Source organism: Elgaria multicarinata, chromosome 11 (assembly GCF_023053635.1).
Source record: "Elgaria multicarinata webbii isolate HBS135686 ecotype San Diego chromosome 11, rElgMul1.1.pri, whole genome shotgun sequence".
In the NCBI taxonomy this organism is placed as follows: Eukaryota; Metazoa; Chordata; class Lepidosauria; order Squamata; family Anguidae; genus Elgaria; species Elgaria multicarinata.
Window position 1 is genome coordinate 37,621,700 of NC_086181.1, and position 26,356 is coordinate 37,648,055.

General features: G+C 46.4%; 1 protein-coding gene across 1 annotated transcript in view; it reads left to right on the plus strand.

Moving 5' to 3' along the window:
• The first annotated feature begins 8,551 nt into the window (after window positions 1-8,551).
• ADCY4 (adenylate cyclase 4) overlaps window positions 8,552-26,356 on the plus strand; it is a 54,398-nt gene continuing 36,593 nt past the window's right edge. The window contains exons 1-10 of the mRNA XM_063137935.1: window positions 8,552-8,633; window positions 11,967-12,474; window positions 15,583-15,780; window positions 17,703-17,864; window positions 18,878-19,027; window positions 19,555-19,709; window positions 20,412-20,523; window positions 21,889-22,016; window positions 22,912-23,070; window positions 26,111-26,243. Of these exons, the coding sequence (XP_062994005.1) occupies window positions 12,307-12,474; window positions 15,583-15,780; window positions 17,703-17,864; window positions 18,878-19,027; window positions 19,555-19,709; window positions 20,412-20,523; window positions 21,889-22,016; window positions 22,912-23,070; window positions 26,111-26,243 (1,365 nt within the window). The 5' untranslated portion in view covers window positions 8,552-8,633; window positions 11,967-12,306. The remainder of the gene's footprint in view (window positions 8,634-11,966; window positions 12,475-15,582; window positions 15,781-17,702; window positions 17,865-18,877; window positions 19,028-19,554; window positions 19,710-20,411; window positions 20,524-21,888; window positions 22,017-22,911; window positions 23,071-26,110; window positions 26,244-26,356) is intronic.

Consider the following 26,356-nt stretch of genomic DNA (forward strand, 5'->3'; position numbering starts at 1 on the left):
AGTTAATGCTAAGGCATAGTTTATGTTAACTATGGTTTTCTGCTTTAGCCATGAATTGTCTTGCAGATGAGCAATCAACCCATGGGTTGTTTTCCCTATTTCTGGGTTGTTTCTCTCCTGCTCATTTTGCCAACCTTTAGAATAGTTTAGAGGCTGTTCTTGATGGGCTCCTCTGTTTCAGGGCAGGCAGCAGCACGAATAAGGCAGGATTAAGCCATGGCTGTGACTTCAGACATTGGGCCTGTCCACAATGCCTTGTTTAAGCCATAGCAATTGGAGGTGTGTGCTGGGCACCATTTACCTAATTGCTCTCCCAGGTGCAGCTCATTTTGTCATTCAAACCTGGGCAACATGGCTTGTTTGAGGGGGGAAACAGCCCTCAAATAACCTAACAACATCCCGTGGCTTATTGTTATGGGCGAACCAGGCCATAGGCTGTCCTGGTAGAAGGCAGCTTCCTATGTTCCTAAGGACACCTCCTGCCTGCCCACATACATCCTCCCCCATGGCTAGACTTGAGCAAACCACTTATCTCTTAGCTTCGGTGTTCTTCACCTCTAAAATAGTATTAGTTGAATGTCCTTGACACAGTCTCTGGTGAATCTCTGGTGCACGGATTTAACGCTTGTTTTGTGTTAGAATCCCCAGTCTGTGAGTCAAACAGACATGTCTTTAAATGTGTGTCTAGCAGCTACATCTTCACCCCACACACCTTTTTCTCTAGGGTAGGTACAGGTCCCCTGATTTGGACTAGGACAATAGTGTGTGTGTGTGTGTGTGTGTGTGTGTATAGGGGGTCTTTTAAAAATCTGAACAAGGCCCCCTACAGCTACACAAGGGTAAAAACGAGGAGAAGGCACAGCTGCCTCCTAGACACACATTTAACCTAATGTCTGTTTTGGCCCCGTAGCAATTAGGCTGTCAATTTGTACTTGTGTATTCAGGTTATCCCAGTGCAGATGGCAATTGGCTTCACGACTTCGCCCCAGGCTACAGCCGGCGGACCTGTAAAAAAGCAAACTCGATCCCATAAGACAGACGTTAGGAGGTGGTGGGCTGGGTTGGGGTGGGTTAAACCTGATGGCTGCAAAGAAGCAATGGGGATTTCATGGAAGAGCGAGCGAGAGAGAGAGAGGTGCCCCCTCTGAAACCTCTGCCCATGGTGTGGGACAGGACATGATCCTGAAGCTTGCTCCTCACCCTGCTGCATGTGTGCAGCCTATAGGCCAGACCTTGTAGGAACTGTCCCGTATTCCTTGAGAACAGGGTTTTGCTCTCCTCCGAGGCCTCCGCCCACCCAGAACTTACAGTCTCCAAGTTTAGTCCCCGTAATTATCTCTTTGGCTATGAACAATTGACCCAAGGTGGGATTACAGTATGTGGTTTATCTAGTTGATCCAGTCTCCTGTCGCGTTCTAGATCCTGGACTTATGGGTAACAGGTGAAAGGGCCTTGGGTATATACGTGTCTGTGTGCATTGAAACGCAGGGTCAGCTGCTCCCCCCTCCCACTCCAGCTTAAGAAAAAGGGGGGAGGAGATTAAGCGGTGTCTTGTTCCATTACAGAATTCCCCCTGGGAGCAAATTTCCCATCAGCTGTTTTATTGCATCTGCCCTGCGGTTCCCTTTCTCCATTGCCTCCAACCTGGCCAGTTTCTCTAGAGGTCTTCAGCCAAGAGCAAGCTGTTTTGGCAGCCCCGACCGCCTCCGCTATGGCTCGGAGCTGACAGTGTAATGAGTTCGTTGGGCCTCGGCCAGGCTCCTAATGGCATTCGTGCAATGGTGCGCTTATTGACTACGATGAGGGTTGACTTATATATAGGAATGGCGGCTGGCGGCTGAAGACGAAAGGCTGAGCGTTAGGCGAGTTCAGAAGTGGAAAGATGAGGCTGGAAGATGGAGGGGGGGGACGGAGAGGGGTAGGAACCGTGAACTCCTTGAGGCTGTGAGGTCACATTCTCCATTAGATCTTGGAGTACTGCCATAAAATGCTCCCCCCAAACTCACACACTCAAACCACACTGACCATTGAGGACACCATGCAAGATTTCAGCATAAACAACCAAGGATCGTGCAGCCCCTGAATGACTAACCCAACCTATCATTGCATCCTTTTTCCTTGGACCAATGTTCCACTGCAGAGATGCAGGAATGAATGCTGGTTTTGCGCCCCGCGACTGATGGAACAGACAGACCCCAGTCCACGAAAGCATAGGTCCGTCATAAATGGATTGGGGGCCGAATCTGCAAATTGCACAAATGGCTTTTGAAAATGTAGGACTGATCCAGCGTAATGAGGACTGATCCAGTTTGGACTCTGGGCTGTGTGTGTATGGGGGCGGGGGGACAGTGGGAATTGAACCCCTTTGTTCCCTACTGTAGTCCTGATCTGGATTGGGTGGGGGAGACACTCCTCTTAGAATGGGGGGGAACTCCCATGGGGGGGGGGGAAGGAAAATTTCTCCCTGGCTCCCCATGCTAATAGAAGGCAAGCTGAGACTGATCTGGATTGAGACCTCAGCAGGGGAGAACAAAGGCTTAAAGCTTCCTATCACAACTCCAGATGCACATAAGGGCCCCAAACTTGGATCCCCTCCCCGGCAATTTAGTTTGAAAAGCCATTCATGCAGTTGCGAATGGAGTGGATGGTGTTTCACCTCTCATCCAATTTGGCCCTCAGCCTTGAACATTTCCGCATGTGTGAGCCTGGATTGGATGTCCAGTGGGCTGGATTTGGGCTCATGGGTCTGAGGCTCAACACTCCTCCGATACCACCTTTTGCAAATGGTTTTTTTCTTCTGGAACCGCTAGGCAGTGCCAGAGAAGAAAGGGGGTGATGGTTAAGCCCTGCTTCTTCTGGGCTTTTACCTTGACATTCCTGATATCCTCCACAGACCTCCATTGCCTTGTTCTTTCCATAGCTCCATCCGTTGCACTAAGTTGAGCCCTCCCAGAACGTACTTCTTTTTAATGTCGAGGATCAGCGTTGGGACTTAGTGAGAGAAACACAGAGTATCTCTGAGTGTGTGCAGAGTGCCTCCCCCTCACTGTTGAATATAACCCCCCTGCTGCCCTAAGGAACTGAGATTATGCCGAAGGGCAGACGCCGTGGCCTTTCTTGGCAGGTTTGCATTTTCGGCTGGCCAAGAAATGTTGGAGAAAGAGCAGCCATAACACGCCAAGGGTGGGATTATCACTTTCTTCTTTTGTTGTGATTCAGCAAGGAAAGGGAGGGGCAGGAAATATCACAACTTCCTCTCTCCTCTCGGGTAGCATTTGCAGGGAGAAGAGGCCGACATAGAAAATAAGACGTTGGCGATTTTCTAGGTTTCAGGGACATGTTTGGGATTTTTTGTTCCCCCACAGAGGAAAAGTATCTTGCTTTGTCACTGTGTCGTATTATGCCCATTATCAGATCATTCCCAGATGCATATTAGGGTGGAGCTCCTGTTTCCTTCACTGGAGAGGAAAATTCGCCAAGTAACATTAAAAAAACCCCACATCATAATGATGCAAAGGTGAGAAAAGCTGTTTGTGCTACAACACTCAGCAACTCACATTTATAATACACTCACATACACACTCGGCATACATACACAGAGTATTTTCAAATAGAATTTCAAGTTTCTTGTCCTCAATGTTTCCAAAAAAGGAATTTATCCCATTTTTCAAATTCCACACTTATTTATATACTTCACGCTGATCTCTTGCTCCAAGAAGTTCTATTAAGGGTGACACCCATAAAGGCTTCCTCGATTTTAGCCATTCAACAGGTTGGTAGAGTTTACCTGGCCCTAGGTTACCCACCACAAGCCAGATCTCTTACGCCCTGTTACGACACAAAATGGCCCACCACAACACGGCCCACCAGCTTTCATGTTGGTGGCAGGGAGGAGGAGTCACAGATTTACAAGTTGGCCCCCTCCTCTGCCTCCAGAATCTGGATGTTGAGGAAAGCTTCATCTGTTGGATTTCTGCCTGTCACTAGTGTTAGCCAGTTATTGAAATTAAACAACAACAGTCTGAAACTTGGTGAGTGGTTTTGGAGGTGGACTCAGGAGGTGGAGTTTGGCAGGAAATATGGGTTCTTTTTAAGGCAGCTAAGTTTGAGAGAACCACACCATCACCACCTTTTCCAGCGGTGGGCACCAAAGTCCTAGCCAAACAAACAACAGCTTGAGGTTTGGTTAGTGGCTAACCTTACTTACCAGGTAGATGTCAAATATGCTGGAGTCCTGCCAGGGAGAGGGGGGGTGGGTAGTTGGCAATTCTAGGACAGGCAGTGTGAAACCCTGTGTTTTGGGAAATGACTCTCTGCATTCAGGGAATAGATGGCTGTCTAAATGGAACTGAATCTGTGCTGTGAAGGATGACGACAAGCGTGAAACGACATTAGCGGTGCCGCTCATTAGTGGTTCTAAATCTGTCAGGAAGCTGCTGTCTCCCTCTGGTCTCATTATTTGCCTGATTCATTCAAAGCTTTGCTTTTATTTTATTTTTTGTATTCTTTTAATGATCCTACCTATCTACCTCCAAACTACTTTTCCTTTCTTTTCTGGCCTGTTTCTTCCCACTGACCTCTTGGTGGGAGCATTGCACAGACGCATGCTACACACACCTACGGAGAATCTATTAATGACCCTGTAGCTGAAATCCGCTGAGCCATCTGGTACACACTTAGATTTTATTGAGGCAGGCAGAGGAGCTGGGTGGCTTTGAAGTCTTCTCTCAAACAACCATCAGGGTTCCAAAATGATCAAGAGGACTAGAATTCTGAACTGAAGATGAAACAATGAAAATTCCTCAATTGATTCTGTGACGCGCATCAATTGGGTAACTAACCAGGCACAATTTTTGGCACTGGTTTCTTCAAAGTATTTCTTTAGGAAATCAGAAAGGGAGGCTGGGAACAGGTGGTTACCAAAGCATTGTGAATCATACTATCCTGATGAGGGTGGGGAAAAATGGCCGTCCCTTTAAGGTTTTTGGAAATGCCTGGTCATGGGTGGAAGATGAGCATTTGGCCTGTTCTAGGCCGTTGGAATGTGAGTCACACTTGCACCGCAGTGAAGCATGGTGAATTAACTCTGCACTTTCCCATTAAGCAGAACCCCCTCCTCCAAACACCCTCCTTTCCTTCTTCCTTTGACCTGGGACATCATGGCCAATGGTCAGGGATGATGGGTGTTTTAGTCCAACATCTGGGGACCTGAAAGTTGGAAAAGGCTGGCCTAACAGAAACTCCATTGGAGGCCTGTGTTTCGGACTCTTTTATCAAGCAATTGCCCTGCCTCATTCACAGAAGACTTCCTCTTCCATTTGTAACCCTGCTTCTTCCATCTTTTGTTTTCTTTCTGCAAAGACTCCATTAAGGATGGAATAGCGTCCCAGTGGCTTTTGGTTCACCATCATTCAGGGCAGGTTGTGTGTATTAGGAGGGGAGCCATCAAAATTAGTCTCAGATTTGGTTGGGAAGCTGGAATCGCTGGAATATATATATATATATATATATATATATATATATATATATGCACAACCACCCTGTATGCTTGTTTCTTTGCTTCCATGCCATATATCGAAGTCTATCCATAAATCTAAATCTAAGTCTAAATTTATCTTAGACTAAATCTAAGAGCATCATCAGACGAGTATTTCATGGGTGTTTGCATGTCCTTTAGACACCACCGTCCGTCTTCCGTGCACCTCCTGCTCCTTCTTGCCTGTTTTCCATCACAAAATGGATCCCTTTTAATCCATTTTTTTAAACACACACAACAGAACGTGCTGCCATTTTCTGCTGTGTGCAGGAAAAGCAGCATGATAAAAATGGCCCCTGAATGGGCCATGCAATCTTTGTTTATTTCCTCTTTCTTTTCTGGGTACTTCCTCTTTCTTCTCATGGGACAGGAGCGGGGGGCAGAGAAGCGACGGTAGGGAATCGTGCTTTCCCCCTGTTTGATGACACTCTAAGTGTAAATCTCTCCATAACAGTAGATCTACATCAAGCCAGAGTGGCTCTCCTGGAGGACAGGTGGCTTGCCGGCATGAGCAGAGGCTTCAGGTAAGTCCCACTGGTGGGTGGGCAGGAGGTGAGGGGGGCAAACTTACCTGAAGCCTCTGCTCTTGCCAGCGAGCTGCCTGTCCTCCAGGAGAGCCACTCTGGCCAGCTGTGGATCTACTGTTGTAAACTACAGCAAGGGCAGCCGCTGGTCGTTGGGCCAGTTCAGCCCGAAGCGCTTCAATTGCTTCAGGCCGAGGCAGTCCCAAACCAGATTCGGAGCGAGGTGGGCCAAATTGGCCCAGGTCGATTCAGGGTTCGGGACCAAGGCGAAGCACACCCCTAGTTATCAGAAAACATTTCTTTTGGTAATTCGCTCAACTTATTTTACTCACTGCGTGACTATTGTTATAAAATCGTACACCCATAAGGTTTTAAATGCACACCAGGACAAATATCCCTTTGAAGTAGATGCACACCAGGACAAATATCCCTTTGCTTCAAAAGTTTATACCGGGCTGGGGGGAGGAAAGAAGTTCTGATGGTTTGAACTGTGTTGATAACATTGCCATGGGCGTTGTTATGAGCTATGAACAAGCGAAATAAAAATGACAACATCAAACAGTTTCACACCAACATGGTGTAGTGGAGCGTGTATTAGACTAAATGTGGAGAAACCCTGATTCAAATCCTCACTAGCTCTTTGCCTAACTTAACTTGCAGGGTTGTTGTGAGGATCAGACGTGTATAAATTGCCTATGGTTACATGTTATGAGGTTGCAGTTATAGTATATGAGAAGATAGGGTTACATGTTTTTGCTGTGGAGAAAATCAGAAGTCTATCTTAATTTAGTATGTTTTTCAAGTGTTTTGTGTGAGTTTTAAAATCTTTTTGTATGTTCTTTTTTTTCTGCCTCTTTCTCTTATATTGTGTATTTCTAAGGTGGATTTTTTAAAAAATAATAAATAATTTAAACTGTAAAAAACACCACCATGTATAAATTGCCTTGAAAGGAGAACTTAGATAGAAAATGTAATTCATAGGTTGCTCTGCTTTTTAGCAATAGAAGAGGTCTTTTTAATCTTCTCCAACCCTTTCCCCCATACTGAAATCTCTCCGTTGCCCAAAATCTGAAATCTGGCAGTGGTGTGGAGTTTTCACATCTTTCTTTTGTTTTAGTTCTTTTTTCTTTTCTTTTCTTTTCTTCCATTCCTGCCAGTGGTGGTACAGCCCATTAATTTTGGACCCTGGACTTAACCATTTTGTGGAGGGTGGAGGCAGGAGGATGACCATAGGGAGAGGAGGACAGGGCTCCTGTAGCTTTCACAGTTGCATAGAAAAGGGGTTTTCAGCAGGTGTCATGGTTAAAGCTGCCAGAGCCCTGTCCTCTTTCGTATCAGATATACCTGGTGAAATTCCCTCATCCTCACAACAGTTAAAGCTGCAGGAGCCCTGCCCTCTTTCATATCAGATACACCTGGTGAATTTCCCTTTTTTATACAGCTGTTAACGATACAGGAGTCCTGTCCTCTTTTTCATACAGTCACCCTATTTAGATGACTGTGTGTATAATTTCATTGGTAAAGCACACAAGTGACATTTCTCTTCTCTCTCAAACATGATGCCATGCTTTGCTACTGCTTCTCCATTCCTGATAGGTGAGAACAACCACGACCAAACTGTTTACCAGAACTACTTAAAAACAAACCAGAATAACGATAATACTCTGAGCATTGCAGTTTTGTATTTCACACAAGTCAAACCACCATCATGACTACAAGAATGAAATGGAATTGGCTGCTGATGCCCTCATCACTTGCCACTCTCTGGCTCTGTTCAGAAGACACCTTAAACCATGGCTTTAACCACAGTGGTTAAGCCAGAGAGCCGGGCTGTGTTCAGAAGACACCTTAAACCATGGTTTTAACCATGTTGAATAAACCAAAAGCCTTATTCACCATGGTTAAAGATGTGGTTTGAGGTGTCTTCTGAACACAGCCTGGCTTTCTGCCGTAACCACCATGGTTAAGGCCGTGTTCAGAAGACACCTTAAACCATAGCTTTACCTAAAGTGAATAAACACCCCCAGGACTGCAAGGCCATGGAATTTGGCCCCACGATCCAGCGTTAGCTTGCAAGATTCCATCAAGACTCCTACCCATGACAAAAAAATGGCTTAATTTGATAGACTCATAGAATCATAGAATAGCAGAGTTGGAAGGGGCCTATAAGGCCATCGAGTCCAACCCCCTGCTCAATGTAGGAATGCACCCTAAAGCATCCCCGACAGATGCTTGTCCAGCTGCCTCTTGAAGGCCTCTAGTGTGGGAGAGCCCACAACCTCCCTAGGGAATTTGTTCCATTGTCGCAGTGCAAGTGCTGCAAGGCTAAAGAATTTTGCCACAGAAGGCAGGTCAAGGGTCCCCTTGGCTGTGGATGTTATCTTTTGAATGCCCTCTTCCCACCCCTGCCATGGAAATGAAAGTGTTAATCTGGCAAGAGTTTTTCCGTCTCCAATTCAGTGACTGGGCTGGGCTATGGGGAGGCAGACTTCCTGCAACTGCAGAAAGGCAGAGCGTGATGAGTAGCTCTGAGGAATCTAAGCAGTCAGTTCTGTCCAGGGAAGACGGAGCAGGTGAGAAGCCAACAGCGCTTATGTCGGTGGGCTTTGTGAAGTGGGGGGATGGCATGTGTGTTTTGTGAGTGGGTGGGTAGGTGGGGATGGGATAGGGATTATAGCACCATGGGTGGGCATTGGGTTTTGCCTTCCACCATCCATAGGCGATGTTTATGCACACAGGGGATGATCAAGCGATCCAGACATGAGGTAGCAGGGAGAGAAGCCAGGATTTTGTGAAATGGCACTTTCCTAGAAAGAAGAGATCAGAAATAAATATGCTTACAAGAACGACAGCTAAGCAAGCAGGCTGGTTCGTACTTCAAGGGAACAAAGTTGAGAGCGACCCGTGCTGAGGTCTTAATTGCTCCTCATGCTTTGGATTTCCCAAGTGGGTGAGTTATATAGAAAAAGGGGAGCCAGAAATATTTCAGGTGGGTACTGGGCTATGGATGGGGGGAAATGAGGCATTTGTTAATCTTTGATGTTCTTCCTGAACTTTGTCCACCTATTTGTCCATCCAGTTATTGCACTATAATTCTGTATCCTTAAACTTCAACCTGTGTCTGTTTCATTTATCTAAGTGTGTGTGTGTATGCATGAACATGCGTAGAGTGGTTGGAAGTCAGACTTAGGCTGGATCCACGCTAGTGACTTAGAACAGTTTATAACAGTAGTGACTAGGGTGACCACATTAAAAAGAGGACAGGGCTCCTGTATATTTAACAGGTGTATAGAAAAGCAAAATTCAGCAGGTATCATTGGTATGCACACAGCGCCTGGTGAAATTCCCTCTTCATCACAGCGGTTAAAGCTGCAGGAGCCCTGCCCTCTTCTGTATCCGGTCACTCTAGCTATACTCCTGCAGCTTGAAGTGTTGTGACGAAGAGGGAATTTCAACAGGTGTATCTGATACAAAAGAGGGCAGGGCTCCTGCAGTTTTAACTGATGTGATGAAGAGGGAATTTACCCAGGTGTATCTGATACAAAAGAGGGCAGGGCTCCTGCAGTTTTAACTGATGTGATGAAGAGGGAATTTCCCCAGGTGTATCTGATACAAAAGAGGGCAGGGCTCCTGCAATTTTAACTGATGTGATGAAGAGGGAATTTCATCAGGTGCTGCATGCATAGAAATGACACCTGCTGAAATTCCTTTTTTTTTTGCAACTGTTAAAGATACAGGAGCCCTGTCCTCCTTTTCATATGGTCACCCTAGTAGTGACAACTGTTGGGCCCAGGATGCACTCCATATAAAGCTTTCAAAACGTTTTCAAAGTGTCATATCCTGCTTGGTGTACATCTGGCCTCAGACTGAGATCTCAGTTCAAATTCCTAAACCATGGAGCTCAGCACTTAATCTAACCCATAGGGTTGTTATAAATCCAAAGAAGGAGAGCTTCTTTGGATTTGGAGCTTCATGGAAGGTAGGATCCAATGTGATAGTCCGTGGTTGGAAAAATACTTATATTCCTAGTAGCCAGCCTCACATTCTTTATCAGGCAAACTTTACCTGTCTAATTTTGTTTTCTTCTCACCATTACCCTTTTATTTTCACCCAAGGGAACGTATCCCAAACGTTTTATCAACATCTGCTTTCTATCTATCATTGTATTTGCTGCAATTCTAAAACCATATTTATAGGAATTCCTTCCCGCCCGGTTGCTATTCCTGTTATTAAAATAACACTCACCATTTAGAGAATGAGAGGATATATTTGTTTATTTGTTTGTTCCTTGTTCCTGAGGCCATGACTGTTAAAGGATTATTTTAGAGGCTTGTGATTCCCTCCAGCTCCATTTAAATCTTCAAAGCTTTCTAAAAGGAAGGAAGGAAGGACGGGCAAAGGTAGCAACAGGAGTATCCTAAAGTGAGAGCAAGGTGGCCACTGATAGAATCGTAGAATGATCCTAGAGTTGGGACGAAGCCTTACTTGATGAAGGAAATCTGGAGATGAAATATCCCCAACGCATCGAGCAGAGGTGGATTGCTTGGGTGGGTCCAGGGGGTGAAAAAATGCCTCACTCTGTCAGGGGGTGGTGCCTGCTGCCTTGAAAGAGGCTGTAGTGTACCGTCTCCTGAAGAGGACCTCTCTGGACCCAGAGCTATGTGAAAACTAGCATTCCATCACTAATAACCCCTTTTGGGGCAAGGTACTTGAGCGTGTGGTGGCTGGGTAGCTTCAGATGTTCTTGGAAGAAACAGATTATCTGGACCCATTTCAGTCTAGTTTCAGGCAAGTCACAGCACTGAAACAGCCTTGGTTTCTCAGACCAATGACCTACTCTGGGTGAAAGACAGGGGGAGTGCTACCCTGTTGATCTTCCTGGATCTCTCAACAGCTTTTGATACCATTGATCATGGTATCTAACTGGACCAGCTCTGCGAGATGGGAATAGGTGGCACTGTGTTACAGTGATTCCGCTCCTAATTTGCAGGGCCGATTCCAGAGAGTGGTATTGGGGGATTCCTGTTCCACTCCATGGCTATTAAGCTGTGGTGGTACCACAAGGTTCTATTCTACCCACATGCGGTTCAACATCTTTATGAAGCCGCTGGGTGAGGTCATTAGAGGTTTGGGTGTCATCAGTACACTGATGATACTCAGCTCTACTTCTCCTTTTCATTGGGGTCAGCTGGGATAGTGAAGGTGTAGGAGCACTGCCCTCTTTTGTAATTGGTCAGAAACACAGGGCTCCTGCAGCTTTAACTGTTGTGATGAAGAGGGAATTTCACCAGGTGCTGCGTGCATACAAATGACACCTGCTGAAATCCCCTTTTCTCTACAACTGATAAAGATACAGGAGCCCTGTCCTCCTTTCCACATGGTCCCCCTACTGCGGCTTAGCATTCATCTAAATAACGTCGCTGATGTCAAGGGAGAATAATAAACAAATGTTCCTGGCATTTTCAGGGAAATATTCATTTGTGTGAATAAGGAGTAGCTGTATTAATCTGTGTTTGCAGCAGAACAACCAAGAGGCTTGTGGGGCACCTTAAAAACAAACACATTTATTGTAGCATAAGCTTTCATGGATCAGTGCCCCCATCAAATGCACAAAGTGTTCCCCTGAAGAGGCAGATATGGTTGGGGTAGGGGAAATTGTACGTAGTGATCCCAAGGGGAAATGAAAGGCAACATGTACAGACTGTGGCAATTACATTAGAGGAAAGCTCTACATAGAGCGACGATTGTTGATGATAAAAACATCCTGGCATTGGTAAGTTAATTAACAACTGTAGTGAGATTAAAAACCTGTTATCCTGATTCAAGCCTCAGAGGATAGACTCAAACTTCTTGTTAAACTGTAATTACCTCCCCCCCACCCTCTTCAAAATATCTTTTTTATCCAGGCCCTTCTGATTCAAAATTTCTGCACGGATGATGCCAGCTTCACCTGACTTTCGGCGGTTTTGCTGAGAATATTGCTCCATGGGATGATCTCCCCCAGCGGCAACGTTGTAGCTTTCTGTTAATAGCCTGCTTTACTTTTTCTTCCCGCCTCGATTAATCCATGCCAACTATGGGACTCCGCAGCCTTGAGTGGAGGCTGCTTTTGCGATGGGTTGCCTGCTACAGCTTCAGCGAGAGGTACCAATTCACCCCACTGCTCCCCTAGGGACAAGTGAGTGAGTGAGTGAGTGGGTGACGGACGTCTTCCCCCAAGGTGGGACTCCGCGGAGCAGGGGAGCCATGCCCTGCCAGCGTCGTCTACAGGCCACCAGTGACACCCCCCGAGAAGACCTCTATTATCAGACCTACTACAGCTTGAGCCAACAGTACCCGCTGATCCTCCTCCTCCTGGTCATTGTGTTGGGCATCTGCGTGGCTCTCATTGCTGCATCCTTGGCCAGTGGCAGGGTAAGCACGCTTGTGGGGAGCAGGAGAGGGTTGGTGGGGTGGTGGAGTCTCTGAAATAAGGACAGAACCATTAGGTGTTTAGCACCAGCGATGGTCCCAGGTTCAAGTCCTCGCATCTCTGGTTGAAAAGGTCAAGGAGCAGGTGATGGAAAAGGCTGATATCTACCAGAGACCAAAGGGAGCCACTACCTGTCCAGGTTGAACCTCTTTCAAGTCAAGGTCCCTTTCTACACCTAAGGGTTATCCAAGGAAAATGGAGGGATCATCACTGCCTGCTCCTAGGATCCCTTGTGTGGCATTTGGATGCACAGGAACGATCCCGGGATATAGGGCTGGTGTAGACATGCCCCAAGGGTGTAGAGGGTGGGTGGGTGGGTGTGATCCTGGACTTATCTGCTTCCGGGATCATCCCTGGGTGTCTAAACAGAAGCATGACATCCTGGATGGGAGGAAGGATGTTGCGCCATTGTGCCCGCCATTTTTTTTTAAAAAAAGAACAGGAGCTGGAGCACTCACTACTTGCGCGTCAGTGTAAAAGTAAGTACAAAAAACAAAACAAAAAAGCCCAGATCTTGCTCCCCACCCCACCCCACCCCACCCCACCACCAATGGCCCTGGACTCCCCCCTCCATCCTGGCTCCTTCTCTCTGATGACCCTCACTACTCGAGAGGAGGGAAGAAGCCGGGACAGGCACCCACACTGCCCGCGGTCCTCAGGATTGTCCTGGGACTGTGGGTAAAACCGGGATAACTGAGGTCTCAGTTATCCCAGGGAAATGGAGGGATCATCCCTCCCTGCTCCCGGGATCCCCTGTGCATCATTTGGACACACGGGGATGATCCAGGGATGATCCCGGGGGGAAAAGGCCGGTGCATTCCATTTTGAGATGCTTTCAGGGGGCGCATTCCAGTGGTGGATGGGACTGAAGGGGGCATGGTCCAAATACCCAAAATTACCAGCCTATTTGAGCTCATAGCTCTTAGTGTAATTACGTCTCAGGGGAGGCATTCCATCCTTTCAGAATGGGGGGAAAACTATGCAAAAGTAAAAAAAAACCACCATCGGCAGGCAGGAGAAAATGGGTGAGGTAAATTTGGGAAACCTCAGAGGGCCGGTTTTTGGCCTCTGCTGGGTCAGATTTGTCCCACAGGTTTGAGGTTCAATACCGCTGTTGTAAAGAATATTGGACTGGCTGAACAAATAGTCTTTCCCTAGGTTTAAGTCAGCCCATCTTCAAGAAGAGATAACATAGATCTTGGGAGGACAGCACAGAAAAGAATTACAATAATCAGTCACTTTGGGTCTTTAAAAAGAAAATAGGAAGCAAGATGACTAGGGCTAGAAGGACGCTACTGTTATATAGCAGTATTGAAATGCACTGATAACTGTTGGGGCCCATTACAAATTGTATATACTGCTTTTCTGGCATTATTTCCTGCTTTTTATTGTTTATTACCCAAAATTTATGGATTTATTTATTTTATTACATTTTTATACTGCCCGTCAGCCGAAGCTCTCTGGTCAGTGCACAGTTAAAAACCATAAAATATAACAAGTTCAAATTTAAAACATTAAAAAGTTAAAAAGGCAGTATAAAACCAGCTCCATTCAAGACCAGGGAAAGCCTGTGGGATGGAGGGTTTTCCAGAGGGTGGGTGCCAAGACATAGAAGGCCCGCCGCCGAGGTTCTTCATACTTCAACAGATGTTACTGTGTGGGCTACAAGGTATAAACGCGCAAAAGGGTTATAGCGTCACCATGATGGATTTGTATTGATAGGACACGAGGTGTAGATCTGGCCTAAGTGGCAGCGAGCGAGAGTTTTACAAAATTATGGACGGTGTGGAGACAGAGGGACATTTTCCTCCCTCTCTCACATCCCAGCCCTCAGGGTCACCCAAAGAAGTTGCTCTCCAGTGGCTCCAGCATGGACAAAATGGAAGGACTTCTTCAGACAGCAGGTAGAACTCACCACTACAAGATGTGGCGATGGAGACTAGCGTAGATGCATAAAAAAATGAAAGATAAGTGGCCCCTGAAAAAGGAAATTTCTTTCCAGAACATGTTGGTCAGAATCTTTTTTTTCCAGGCACCTAAGAACCTTTTCTCGTCTGTGATAAAAAAGAAAGGAAGAAGGGAAAGGGTTATCTAAATAGATCATCCACATTCAAAAGCAGTATACTAGGTGCTCGGAGTAAACAATAGAAAACCACTGTCTCTGTTCAGAGGGCATGAAGGCTATAATCAAACATGTGGTAAGACACAGCTCTTGCCTGGCATGCCGTATGTATGTTTCGGGAACCAATCCACCCATTTCCTGTTCTGTTGAACATACAGAACTGCCTTATTCTGGGTCAGACCGCAAGCCCATTTCTTCCAGGGCAAGAACAGCCCTCCCTTTAAATGTGTCTCTAGCAGCTATGACTTCCCCCTCTCCATTTTTACTCTCGAGTAGGCACAGGGACCTCCAGATTAGGACCCTGCTGTGGAGAGTAGGGGGGATTTTTAGATCTGAATTGGGGCCTCTGTTCCTACTCTAGAGCAAAAAATGAGAAGAAGAAGATGACAACGAAGAAGAAGAAGAAGAAGAAGAAGAAGACAGTTGTTAGAAACACATATAAAAGAACAGTTTATTTTGGCTCACAGTGTTGTGTGCTCTGATTACAGGGGTTGTGTGCTCTGATTACTTTTATACTGTTAGTTTTACTCTACACTGTGCCTGTTTGGTGCATTCTCTTCCCCTTCTTATTGTTTTATTATGATTTTATTAGAATGTAAGCCTATGTGGCAGGGTGTTGCTGTTTTATTGTTTTACTCTGTACAGCACCATGTACACTGATGGTGCTATATAAATATAATAATAATAATAATAATAATAATAATAATAATAATAATAATAATAATAATAATGGGCTATTCAGAGTCTCTAGCAGGGATCTTCCCCATTGCCTGCCACCGGATCCTTTCACTGAAGATGCCAGGGATTGAAAATGGGATCTTTTGTGGGCAAAGCATGTGTGCTTCCTTTCTTCTGTACGGGGGCCCTCCCCAGCGGGAAGCCCAGTACCGCGAGCGAGATTAATGCAATGCCTCGTTTCTTTCCCCAGGATTTCTCCTCCAACCTGGGCTTCCTGATTACATTATTTGTTGCTCTGGCAGTCTTCAGCCTCATCCTGGTCCTCGTGTGCATTGAAAGCATCTTCCAGCGATGCACCCGGATTTTCTCCGCCATCATTTGGACCTGCTTGATCACTATGGGCTATGTCTTTGTCTTCACAGGAGGGGTAGTTAGTGCCTGGGATCAGGTGAGATACTAAGGCCGCATACAGCCCTGGTCTGCCTGGACAAGAAGTCCTTTGAGGGCTCCAATCTATATTAGGAAAGTTGAAAACAACAACACAATTTATAGATTTTTACGAATCTGACCCACAGTTCCGTGGAGAACCAGCTTTTTCAAGTTACACGGATTCCATGGACTTGCAGATCGTTTTCTTCCTTTCCAGAATTGTATGGAAATTTACTCATACAAAAATAAAGAGGGAACAAAAATGGAACAAAAATGTGCATTTCCCCCATAAGCTAAAGCATGAAAATGAGGATTGGTGTGTGTGTATGTATGAATTTGCACATTTCCCCCTTTCCGGGAGATTTGCACAAATTGCCACGCACAGATGCATATTGGCTCATTTACGCACATGCAAGTTAACACGAGTAGAATTGAATTCTCCTGCAAAAAACCTGACCCTGTCAATGAGTGGACGACGGAATGAAAGATACCTGACAATCTACAAAACACAGATGGAATGGATTTAACAAAATCCATACAGCCCTAAAATACATAACCGGGAGAAAGATTGGAATGGTGTAGTCTTTTGGGGATCAGGAATGGCTCTAGGCTTGAACGGGGGCTTGGCAAAGTGCTTTCTATGCTAGGGTGGCCATATGAAAAGGAGGACAGGGCTCCTGTATCTTTAACAGTTGCATAGAAAAGGGAATTTCAGCAGGTGTCCTTTGTATATATGGAGAACCTGGTGAAATTCCCTCTTCATCACAGCAGTTAAAGCTGCAGGAGCTATACTAGAGTGACCAGATTGAAAAGAGGGCAGGGCACCTGCAGCTTTAACTGCTGTGATGAAGAGGGAATTTCATCAGGTTCTCCATATATACAAAGGACCCCTGCTGAAATTTCCTTTTCAATACAACTGTTAAAGACACAGGAGCCCTGTCTTCCTTCTCATATGGTCACCCTATTCTATGCCCCTCCCCCCGCTTCAACCATGCCCTGCCTTCCTGGCTTACCTGACAGCAACCAGGTACCATTGGCTACCTCTGTCGGCTGCCATTTTAAATTTCTCACCGTGCCCTTGTGTAGGGTAGGTAATGTCCCGTGGTCCATAGGCCAAACTCACCCCAGGGCTTGCTGGGCCTACACCAAGCTGGCAAATTTAGCAACACAGCAGCAGGTGGGGGGCATTGAATCTCCTGCTGTGGCCCTCCCAGGACTGTACCACTTCAGAATGCAGAATGTTGGGCAGGTATGCTATGCGATGGAATGCTATTCCATGCTCTTGTTTCTGAACCCTCCCGTAAAATATAGTCTGTTTAACGGTTCTCCAGTATGGCTAGTTCTTTATATGTAGGGATTTATTTATTTATTAATCCTAGAGAAGCATCAGCTCATGTCAACCCCAGCATGTACCTTTTTAAAGTGGTACAGCCCTAGGAGGGCAGCTGCAGGATATTCTTCTGAAGGCCAAGGTTGGTTGAGGGCCCACTGAGGACAGTAGCTTTTGGAATGAATGACAGAGTGCCATGAGAAACACCCATTTTTTCGACAAGAGAGAGAGAAATGAAATGAGCCAATTCTTTATGGGGAGGTGTAGGTTTATATCAGAGATGGATGCCATCTGTGGAAGAACCAGATGGGTATCCTGGTGGAAGAATTGAGAGCTGGAGGATCTGATGAGTTAAATTGCTTTGGTGGAGCTTGAGGTGCTTCTTCCAAAATTGGGATGATCATGATGGGTAAATTCTTGAGCCAATTCTCCAGTTTGGATGTCCTCCCCACCCCCTCCACCCCACACAATGGAAATTATATTCTTCTACTATAATTAGAAGTATGCCGCCCTGAAATCTTATTGATACAGGGCAGGATATAAATGTTTAAATAAATAAATAATTTGAATTCTTTTGGAAGGATGACTGATGCCGAGTCTTTTCTTCCAAGGTCTCCTTCTTCCTCTTCATCATCTTCATCGTCTACACCATGTTGCCCGTCGGCATGAAAGATGCAGTGGCTGCTGGCATGGTCTCCTCCCTGTCCCACATCATAGTCTTGGCTGTCTACCTCTCAATGGGACATGGCTCACAGCTGGAGCTGGCCGTGCAGGTAAGCCTGGCCCACCTTTTCCAACACAACTTGACTGATCGCTTGTAGGTGTAATTTCAGGCTGACTGTTCCACCGTATCTTTAGTCCCTGTGTACTCTCTTCTGGTTCCATGACTTGTCTGTGATGCGACCTTTTACTGCATTCCCAAGTCCTAGTAGGCATCTTCATTTTATTCAAACCTCAGGGCATATGCTTGAACAGAATGGAAACGTAGAGGCCAACTGCATGAAATTCATTATTTGGTGCAGTATGGCTTAGCTGTCACTATGCCATAAACTTCCACTGTGCCACAAACTCCCAAATCAACCCCTTGATCCAACCTCGTTGCATTAAAGGAGGTTAACCTAGATCTAGAGCATCCTCAACAGATGGTTATCTAGCCTCCACTTGAAGACCTTCACTAGAGAACCCTGTAGTTAGGAATGAGATCCTCAAGCCTGGAGACCAAATCTGGCCCTCTGGGATCCTTCAGATGGCCACACCCCCTTCTCCTTCCCACGGATCATTTGATGGGTTCCCAACATTCGTGCATTGTAAAAAGGTGAGATGCTTCTCCCAAGGCTTAGTTACTAGCAGTCAATATTTTGAGCTAAAAGTGTTGGTTTTGGGAGTATTTTGGTCCTGCTCCTTTTTGCCTTTGGCCCTGCTCTCCACAGATATGTGACCCCTGAGTACATTTCCAAAATATAATTTGGCTCTTGGGCTGAAAGAGATTTAATGCCCCCTGCTCTAGCTAACTGGTCCCATTATTGAACTAGTTTTACTATCAAGATGCTTCTCCTAATTTTCAACCAAATCCTGTAACTTAAGCCCAGTTGATCTTGTCATGCCCTTTAGGGCAGTGGAGAACAGCAGGATGATCTCACAGAAGTCCCCTTAGGTGAGGCCACCAGCCAGCATCCTCAACTGATATATCCCATCCAGGGCTTTCTCCTACCTGCCCTGTCCCGTGGCATCATCGCCTCCCAATCTGTCCTCACTCTGTATCCTCTGTACTTGCGTCTGCTTCCAGCTCCTGGCCAACCTAGTCATCTTTGTCTGCGGCAACTTGGTGGGCGCCTACCACAAGCACCTGATGGAGGTGGCCTTGGGAGAGACCTTCCATGAGACCTTCAACCTCATCCAATCCCGAGTCAAGCTGGAGTCCGAGAAGCGGCACCAAGTGAGTATGGGAGAAGGTGTTCAGAAGACCTCAGGTTCAATCCGTGGTATTTCTGGCTAAGGCTGGGGAAGTCCCCTGTGTAACCTCAGAGAGCCACTGCCAGTCAGCGTAGACAATACTGAGCCAATTGCTTGACTTGAAGTAAGGCAGCTTCTGATATTCTTGTGGATTGGGTCCCTTTGATATGTGTCTTTAATTTACAAAAGGAGAGATACCTGAGTTGATACTTTCCTGGAGGGTTTACATCCTTTGGTCAGTCAGTGATAAAGGTTGTATATTCTACACATGCACAAGTGAACCCTTTCCACCCCGTCTAGCCAGTTTGCATTGTCAAAGGAAGCTTTCAACAAACCCATGAAATGGGAAACTCCAATGCTAGTGTATTGTAGTGTAGAAACAGCTCAGCACTAAACCAGTTCATGGTGATGTTAGCACGGCATGAGTTACTCCAGTCCTGGACGGGTCATGTAAATTCACTCCATGGTCTGTTTCTCTTCTTCCATGCCCTCCCCTGTGGATCATTTCAGGAGCACCTGCTCCTCTCCATTCTTCCTGCCTACATTGCCTTGGAGATGAAGGCTGAGATCATCGAGCGGCTTCGGGACGGAGGTCAGGCGCAGCGCCGGCACGAGAGCACCAACAACTTCCACAACCTCTACGTCAAGCGGCACCAGAACGTCAGGTACTTGCTTTCAGTGCCTGCTGTTATCTGTGAGATTAAAGCCTGACCTGGCTTTAATGGCTGAGGCGGTGGGGAGGAGGAGAACTGGGGGTGTCTGCTGTTCTCCATAAGCAACAGGTTTACCCAGCATCTCCCTTCCGCTCCCGCTGAGATGGGAGACAATAAAGAGGTCTGCCGTGTTATCCACAAAGCTTTCTTCAGTAAAGAGACATGTCTTCACATCTGAAGAGAGTGTGAGTGCCAGGAGCAGTCCTCTAAGCTTAATTAGCCTAACAAAGCAAGTTGCCTATCGACTAAATGGATGGTTTCCCCACAGTGCTGGACAGGCTTTTACTGTACCTTCAAGTTGTAACCTCAGGCAAGAGGCTAAACTAGCTGACTGCCTCCCTCCTCCTCTCAGCTCCACCTGCTTGACTCTGGGAACTGTCAATTCTGATGTTCTGTCCGCCTCCGACAAAGACTGAATTCCTGGGGTGGAGAGGGTGATCTCTGAGCCTGGTCCTCCTGTCTGATAAGCTCCTGGGAAGAATCCTCCTTGATTCCTGGAGAGTCTTGGGGAAATTCCTCCCCTGCTTCCTGTCATGGCTAGTCTACTTGTCCTTCTCCTTCAGGCGCTGAGACCAAGCTTGATACTGAAACTCTCCCTTTCCCTCTCTCTCTCTCTTCCCCCCCACTCATCGTCATCATCATCCCCCACCCCAGCATCCTCTATGCAGACATTGTCGGGTTCACGCTTTTGGCCAGTGAATGCTCCCCCAAAGAGCTGGTCCTTATGCTCAACGAACTCTTTGGCAAGTTTGATCAGATCGCCAAGGTGAGTAAGAGACTCTGAGGCCCGGTTCGCATGTAACGAAATGCCACCTTTGGTGTGGAGCAGGGGGCATGCTGTAACTTGTCGCTGTGTGGGAGCCTGGTACAGGTGGGGTGGGGTGGTGGGTGACACTTGTGGAGGTAGGGATCTAGCACGTTCGCCCCCTGAAACAAATTGATGGTTTCTTTAAAAAAAGGAAACTTATTGTACACCATGCTGATAGCTTTGCTCAAGGATAGCCTAGAAATCTTTTAAACCAAACCAACCAAATTAACAAAATTTATATTTAATCATGTTTTGTATTTCGCACTCACATGCAATGCCCCTTCTTTAAAGTTACCCCCTAACCACAACATGTATGGCTATGCATTAATTCAAGACTCCAAACCCATGTAGTGTTGATACCTTTAGTGTTGAGACAGTGTGGTGTAGTGGTTTGAGTATCTTTCCTCAACCTGAAGTCCTCCAAATGTGTTGGATTGCAAATCCCATCCTTCCCAGATAGTATGGATTAGAACTGAAGAGTTCTAGGTTCAAATCCCCTCTCAGCCAAGATTGACTTTGGATGAATCACTCACTCTTGGCCTAGCCTACGTCATGGGGGTGGGCTCTAATCAATGTGTTAGCCTTAGAAAGGGGAGGGAGACTCAGGTTTAAGCTCACTTGGTGACCATGGGTATTTAAATACGAATTTAAATACAAATTTAAAACAGCAAAGTTAAAATTGAATTTATAGTCTGTTAAAATGCTGAGAGAATAAAAAGGTCTTCACCTGGTGTCTGAAAGACTATAGTGTAGATGCCAGGTGAACCTCCGTAGGGAGCTCATTCCACAGCCGGGGTGCCACAACAGAGAAGACCCTCCTCCTGGTAGCCACCTACCTCACTTCCTTTGGCAGGGGCTCACAGAGAAGGACACCTGAGGATGATCTTAGGGTCTGGACAGGTACATATGGGGGTAGGCGTTCCTTCAGATAACCTGGCCCCAAGCCGTTTAGGGCTTTAAATGTTAATACCAGCACTTTGAATCGGTCCCGAAAATTCCTTCTTCATCACAGCTGTTAAAAATCCAGGAGCCCAGTCCTCCTTTTCACATGGTCACCCTGCTGGAGCAGGTCCTGATTGCTACTACTATATTAAAATTAGCACCCCAACAACTGCTCTTAAACAATGTTACATTCCTTTCTCACAATTTAATCTTCACTGTATCCAACTGGGGACTCAGACCTGGCTGGATCTTTCCCTCCTCATGGAAATATCTTCTCCCTCCATGCTGAAATGGTACCCAACTGGTTCACTCATCAGCCCCCTGTTGCCAAGGAGATGCAGCCCGTGGCCAAACTTGCGTCTGACCCCTGTTCCCTCCTAGGATAACGAGTGCATGCGGATCAAGATCTTGGGCGACTGCTACTACTGTGTCTCCGGCCTGCCCGTGTCGCTGCCAAACCATGCCCGGAACTGCGTCAAGATGGGCCTTGACATGTGCCAAGCCATCAGGTGAGTGGACGGGGTGACTGCTAGTGCTATGGAGGAGTTCCAAGATTCCTAAGCCTTGCCAGGCAGGAGGCGTGGTGGAGGTGTCTTTTCATCCCCATCTACTTCATAGGAGGCCGGAAGAGGCTCCTCTCTCTCCTCCCCTTCCTGCCCACCTACGCTATGGTGGAACATGGGACAGGGCTTTCTCTGTTGTGGCCCCACCGACTGTGGAATGCCCTCCCCTTGGAGGCCCAGCTGGTGCCGATGCTGACTTCATTTCGGCGCCAAGTAACATGGCTTTTTAACAAGGCCTTTGCTGGCTAAATTCACCCAGCTTGCACATTGTTTTAACTGTTTTAATCGTTGTTGCTGTTTTACTGCTTTTAAATTCTGGGCTGGTTTTCGCTTGATGAATGGTTTAATCTGGTTTTAGCTGTGTATATTCATTGTTTTAGATTGTTCGGATTATTTTACCTGTACGCCATCCTGAGATCCTAGTCATGTAGGGCGGGATACAAATGTTTAAATAAATAAATAAATAAATAGAATTTATTTATTTATTTATTCCCCCTTTCCCCCTCTTTGAGCTCAATTTCCCAGCTTCGGTAAGGCAGCCAACACGGTTCTCTCTAGGGATTGCTGCTCCAGCTCTTCCTTCCAGGGTCAAAGCATTGTTTCCGACCTCAGAAGTTTTTCGTGTTCCCCTGAGCCTTCCGATGGTATCTGGAATGCTCACCCAAGGACCATACGATTGCTCTCTGAGAGTGTTACTGGACGTTATTTTAATTTTACCATATCTACAGTATGGAAAGGTGTCTTCCACATATTTAGATAGCTAATATAAAGATACAGATATATGTAAAGATGGGTTTATAATCTCTTGATTATAAGACTATTTCTTCCTACCCCACCTCAGGAAGCTGCGTGATGCCACCGGGGTGGACGTCAACATGAGAGTTGGAGTCCATTCGGGGAACGTCCTGTGTGGGGTGATTGGACTCCAGAAGTGGCAGTATGATGTCTGGTCCGACGATGTGACATTAGCCAATCACATGGAAGCAGGAGGCGTGCCAGGGTGAGAGAAGTTTACTAACAGGAACTGGCCAATGAGACCACATCACGCCAGTCCTTTTCCAGCTACATTGGTTGCCTGTCCAGGTCTGGACCCGATTCAATGTGTTGGTATTAACATTTAAAGCCCTAAATGGCTTGGGGCCAGGCTATCTGAAGGAACGCCTCCTCCCATATGTACCTGCCTGGACCCTAACGTCATCCTCAGGGGTCCTTCTCTGTGAGCCCCTGCCAAAGGAAGTGAGGTAGGTGGCTACCAGGAGGAGGGCCTTCTCTGCTGTGGAATGAGCTCCCTAAGGAGGTTCGCCTGGCACCTACACTATACTCTCTTAGATGCCAGGTGAAGACCTTTTTATTTCCTCAGCATTTTAACAGTCTAGCAACTTAATTTTAACTTTGCTGTTTTAAAGTTGTATTTCAAATCTGTGTTAATTTCTGCATCACAGCTTGATTTTATCCTGGTTGAGTTTTTAGAGTGTATTATATATTATGCTTTTATACTGTTTGTTTGATATTTTGAATGCTTTTTACGGTGTTAACTTTTGTAAACTGCTCAGAGAGCTTGGGCTATTGGGCGGTATAAAAATTCAATAAATAAATAAAATAAATAAGTGAGATTGTGGGCAGGGATGCCCCTACCAGCAGAGGAAGCTGGTGGTTCAGGAGGGGGCTTGGTTTCTTTTGTTGGTGATTGAGTGCTGGACTCTAGAGGCCTGGGGAGGAATTGCAGCAGCCCCAGGGAAAAAGACTCCTGTGCTTCTGACGCTGGTGCTGTTAATGCACTCAAGCGAAGGCACTACTGTAGGGTGACCATATTTGGGAAACCAAAAAAGAGGACTCCTAGTGTGTGTGGGGGGAAGCAGCTTTCTGAGTCCTGCAGAAAATACGTTATTCCCCCGCCACCTTAAAGAACCCGATTGGAGTGGAGGAGGGAAAGGATTTCATTCTGCACCACCACCATCCACTCCAATTGGGGCCTTTTCTATAAAGTCCACGAATGACCCACTTTCCCCTTTAAGACCTCAATTGGAGCTCGGGGTGGGGGAATGATGTGCCTCAAGAAAGCATGTCATTCCCTCCTGCCATGCTAATGGCAGCCTTAAAGGGGAAGGTGTGTCATTCCAGGACATTATTGAAAATTATAGAAAATCCCCCCTGACGCCATGGAAAGAACAAAAACCAGGACAAATCCGGGGAAATCCTGACAGTTGGTCACCCTACACTACTGCTACTACAGTACTGTTGCAGTGGAGTGAAGGCTGCAGCAGATCCTGATGGATTGTAGTGGAGTCATCAGATTCTAGAGCAGAGAGTAGATCCTACATTAATCTTGAGGGTTGTGGGTTGGGCCAGGATGAAACTGGAAAACCCAGGTCCAAACCCAATGTAGGATCTAGTGGGTTAGAGGAGGAGCTTAGCATGTTAAGAGGCAGAGCCTAGCTGAAATTGATGGAGTAAGGATGGGGTCTGTTGGAATCTAGTGGATTAACGGATGGAGATTATTAAATTAGGGATGGAGTTTGGAAGAATCTGTCCAGATAAGCAAGAAGCTTGGGAGCATCTGGTATTCATTGTTTCCCCCCCCCCAGACCTCAACACTGTTTATCTGGCAAAAAAGAACCTTACTGACAAGGCTATGGGAATATTGCCCAGTTGGCTGCTTCACTTCTATTTATAATTTTAATTGTAGATGTTCCGATACGTTCAGCTATCAGTTCTCCATCTCCTTTGTCAGCTATATCCATATTGATCTAAAAATATCCGGACAGAAGGATGAGAGGGTGCCTTGATAAATTCCATTTGGTAATATCTCATGGAAATATGGGGATAATGTTACTCTTTAGAGGCAGGGAAGAGGAATTGCAGAAGTATGTGTTTGACAGATAAATTGTTACCGAATGGTGAAAAATACCCGATATTCTTGCTTCTTTTTGTTCTGTAGGTTAGTAGGGCTTCTGTTGCAATTTTCCTCTGTCCAAAGATAGTGTGGATGTGAAGTGACCTCTAGTGGTTCCTGTGGGCAATGCTTTATGTGTAGAGATAGGTCAAGATTAAGGGGCTGGAGCATCTCCCCTATGAGGGAAGGTTACATCATAGAATCATAGAATAGCAGAGTTGGAAGGGGCCTACAAGGCCATCGAGTCCAACCCCCTGCTCAATGCAGGAATCCACCCTAAAGCATCCCGGACAGATGGTTCTCCAGCTGCCTCTTGAATGCCTCTAGTGTGGGAGAGCCGACAAGCTCCCTAGGTAACTGATTCCATTGTCGTACAGTCAGGAAGTTTTTCCTGATGTCCAGCTGGAATCTGGCTTCCTTTAACTTGAGCCCGTTATTCCATGTCCTGCACTCTGGGAGGATTGAGAAGAGATCCTGGAAAGAAGAGATCCTCCTCTTCTCCAAGCTAAATTGTTTAGCTTGGAGAAGAAGAGGCTAAGGGGAGACATGATAGTGGTGTACAGAATTATGCATGGTGTGAAGAATGTGGACAAGGAGACATTTTTCTCCCTCTCTCAAAATACTTGAACCCGGGGTCGTCCCATGAAACTGATGGGTGGGAGATCCAGGACAAATAAAAGGAAGTACTTCTTCACACAACGCATAGTTAAATTATGGAACTCACTACCACAAGTTGTAGTGATGGCCACCAATCTGGACGGCTTCAAAAGGGGTTGGATAAATTCCTGGAGGCAAAGGCTATCAATGGCTACTAGCCCTGATGGTTGGGTGCTATCTCCAGTATTCAAGGCAATACGCCTGTGTGCACCAGTTGCTGGGGAACATGGGTGGGAGGGTGCTATTGCACCATTTCCTGCTTGTTCATCTCTGGCCGATGGCTGGTTGGCCACTGTGTGAACAGAATGCTGGACTAGATGGACCCTTGGTCTGATCCAGCATCAGGGCACTTCTCATGTTCTTAAGAAATAGCAAGTTGGGCCAGGGAACCGGTGGCAGTGCATGGGAGGAGCCCCCAGCCACATCTCTGTGTCTTGTGCTGATGTCACCTCTGGCAAGAATTACACATGTCAACTCCTTTCCCTTTCAGGAGGGTTCACATCACAGGGGCCACCCTGTCACACCTGGGCGGCGTCTATGCTGTGGAGGAAGTTTGCTGCTGGCAACGTGACTCGTACCTGAGAGAGAACAGGATCAAAACTTTTCTGGTCATCGATCCCAGGGTGAGGAATTCTCAGTGATCATTGGAGGAGGTCCCAACAGTTTCATCCCACTTGATGACTTTTCAACATAAGTCAGTTGGCAGCAAACGTCTGCTTTGTGCGCCGAAGGTCCT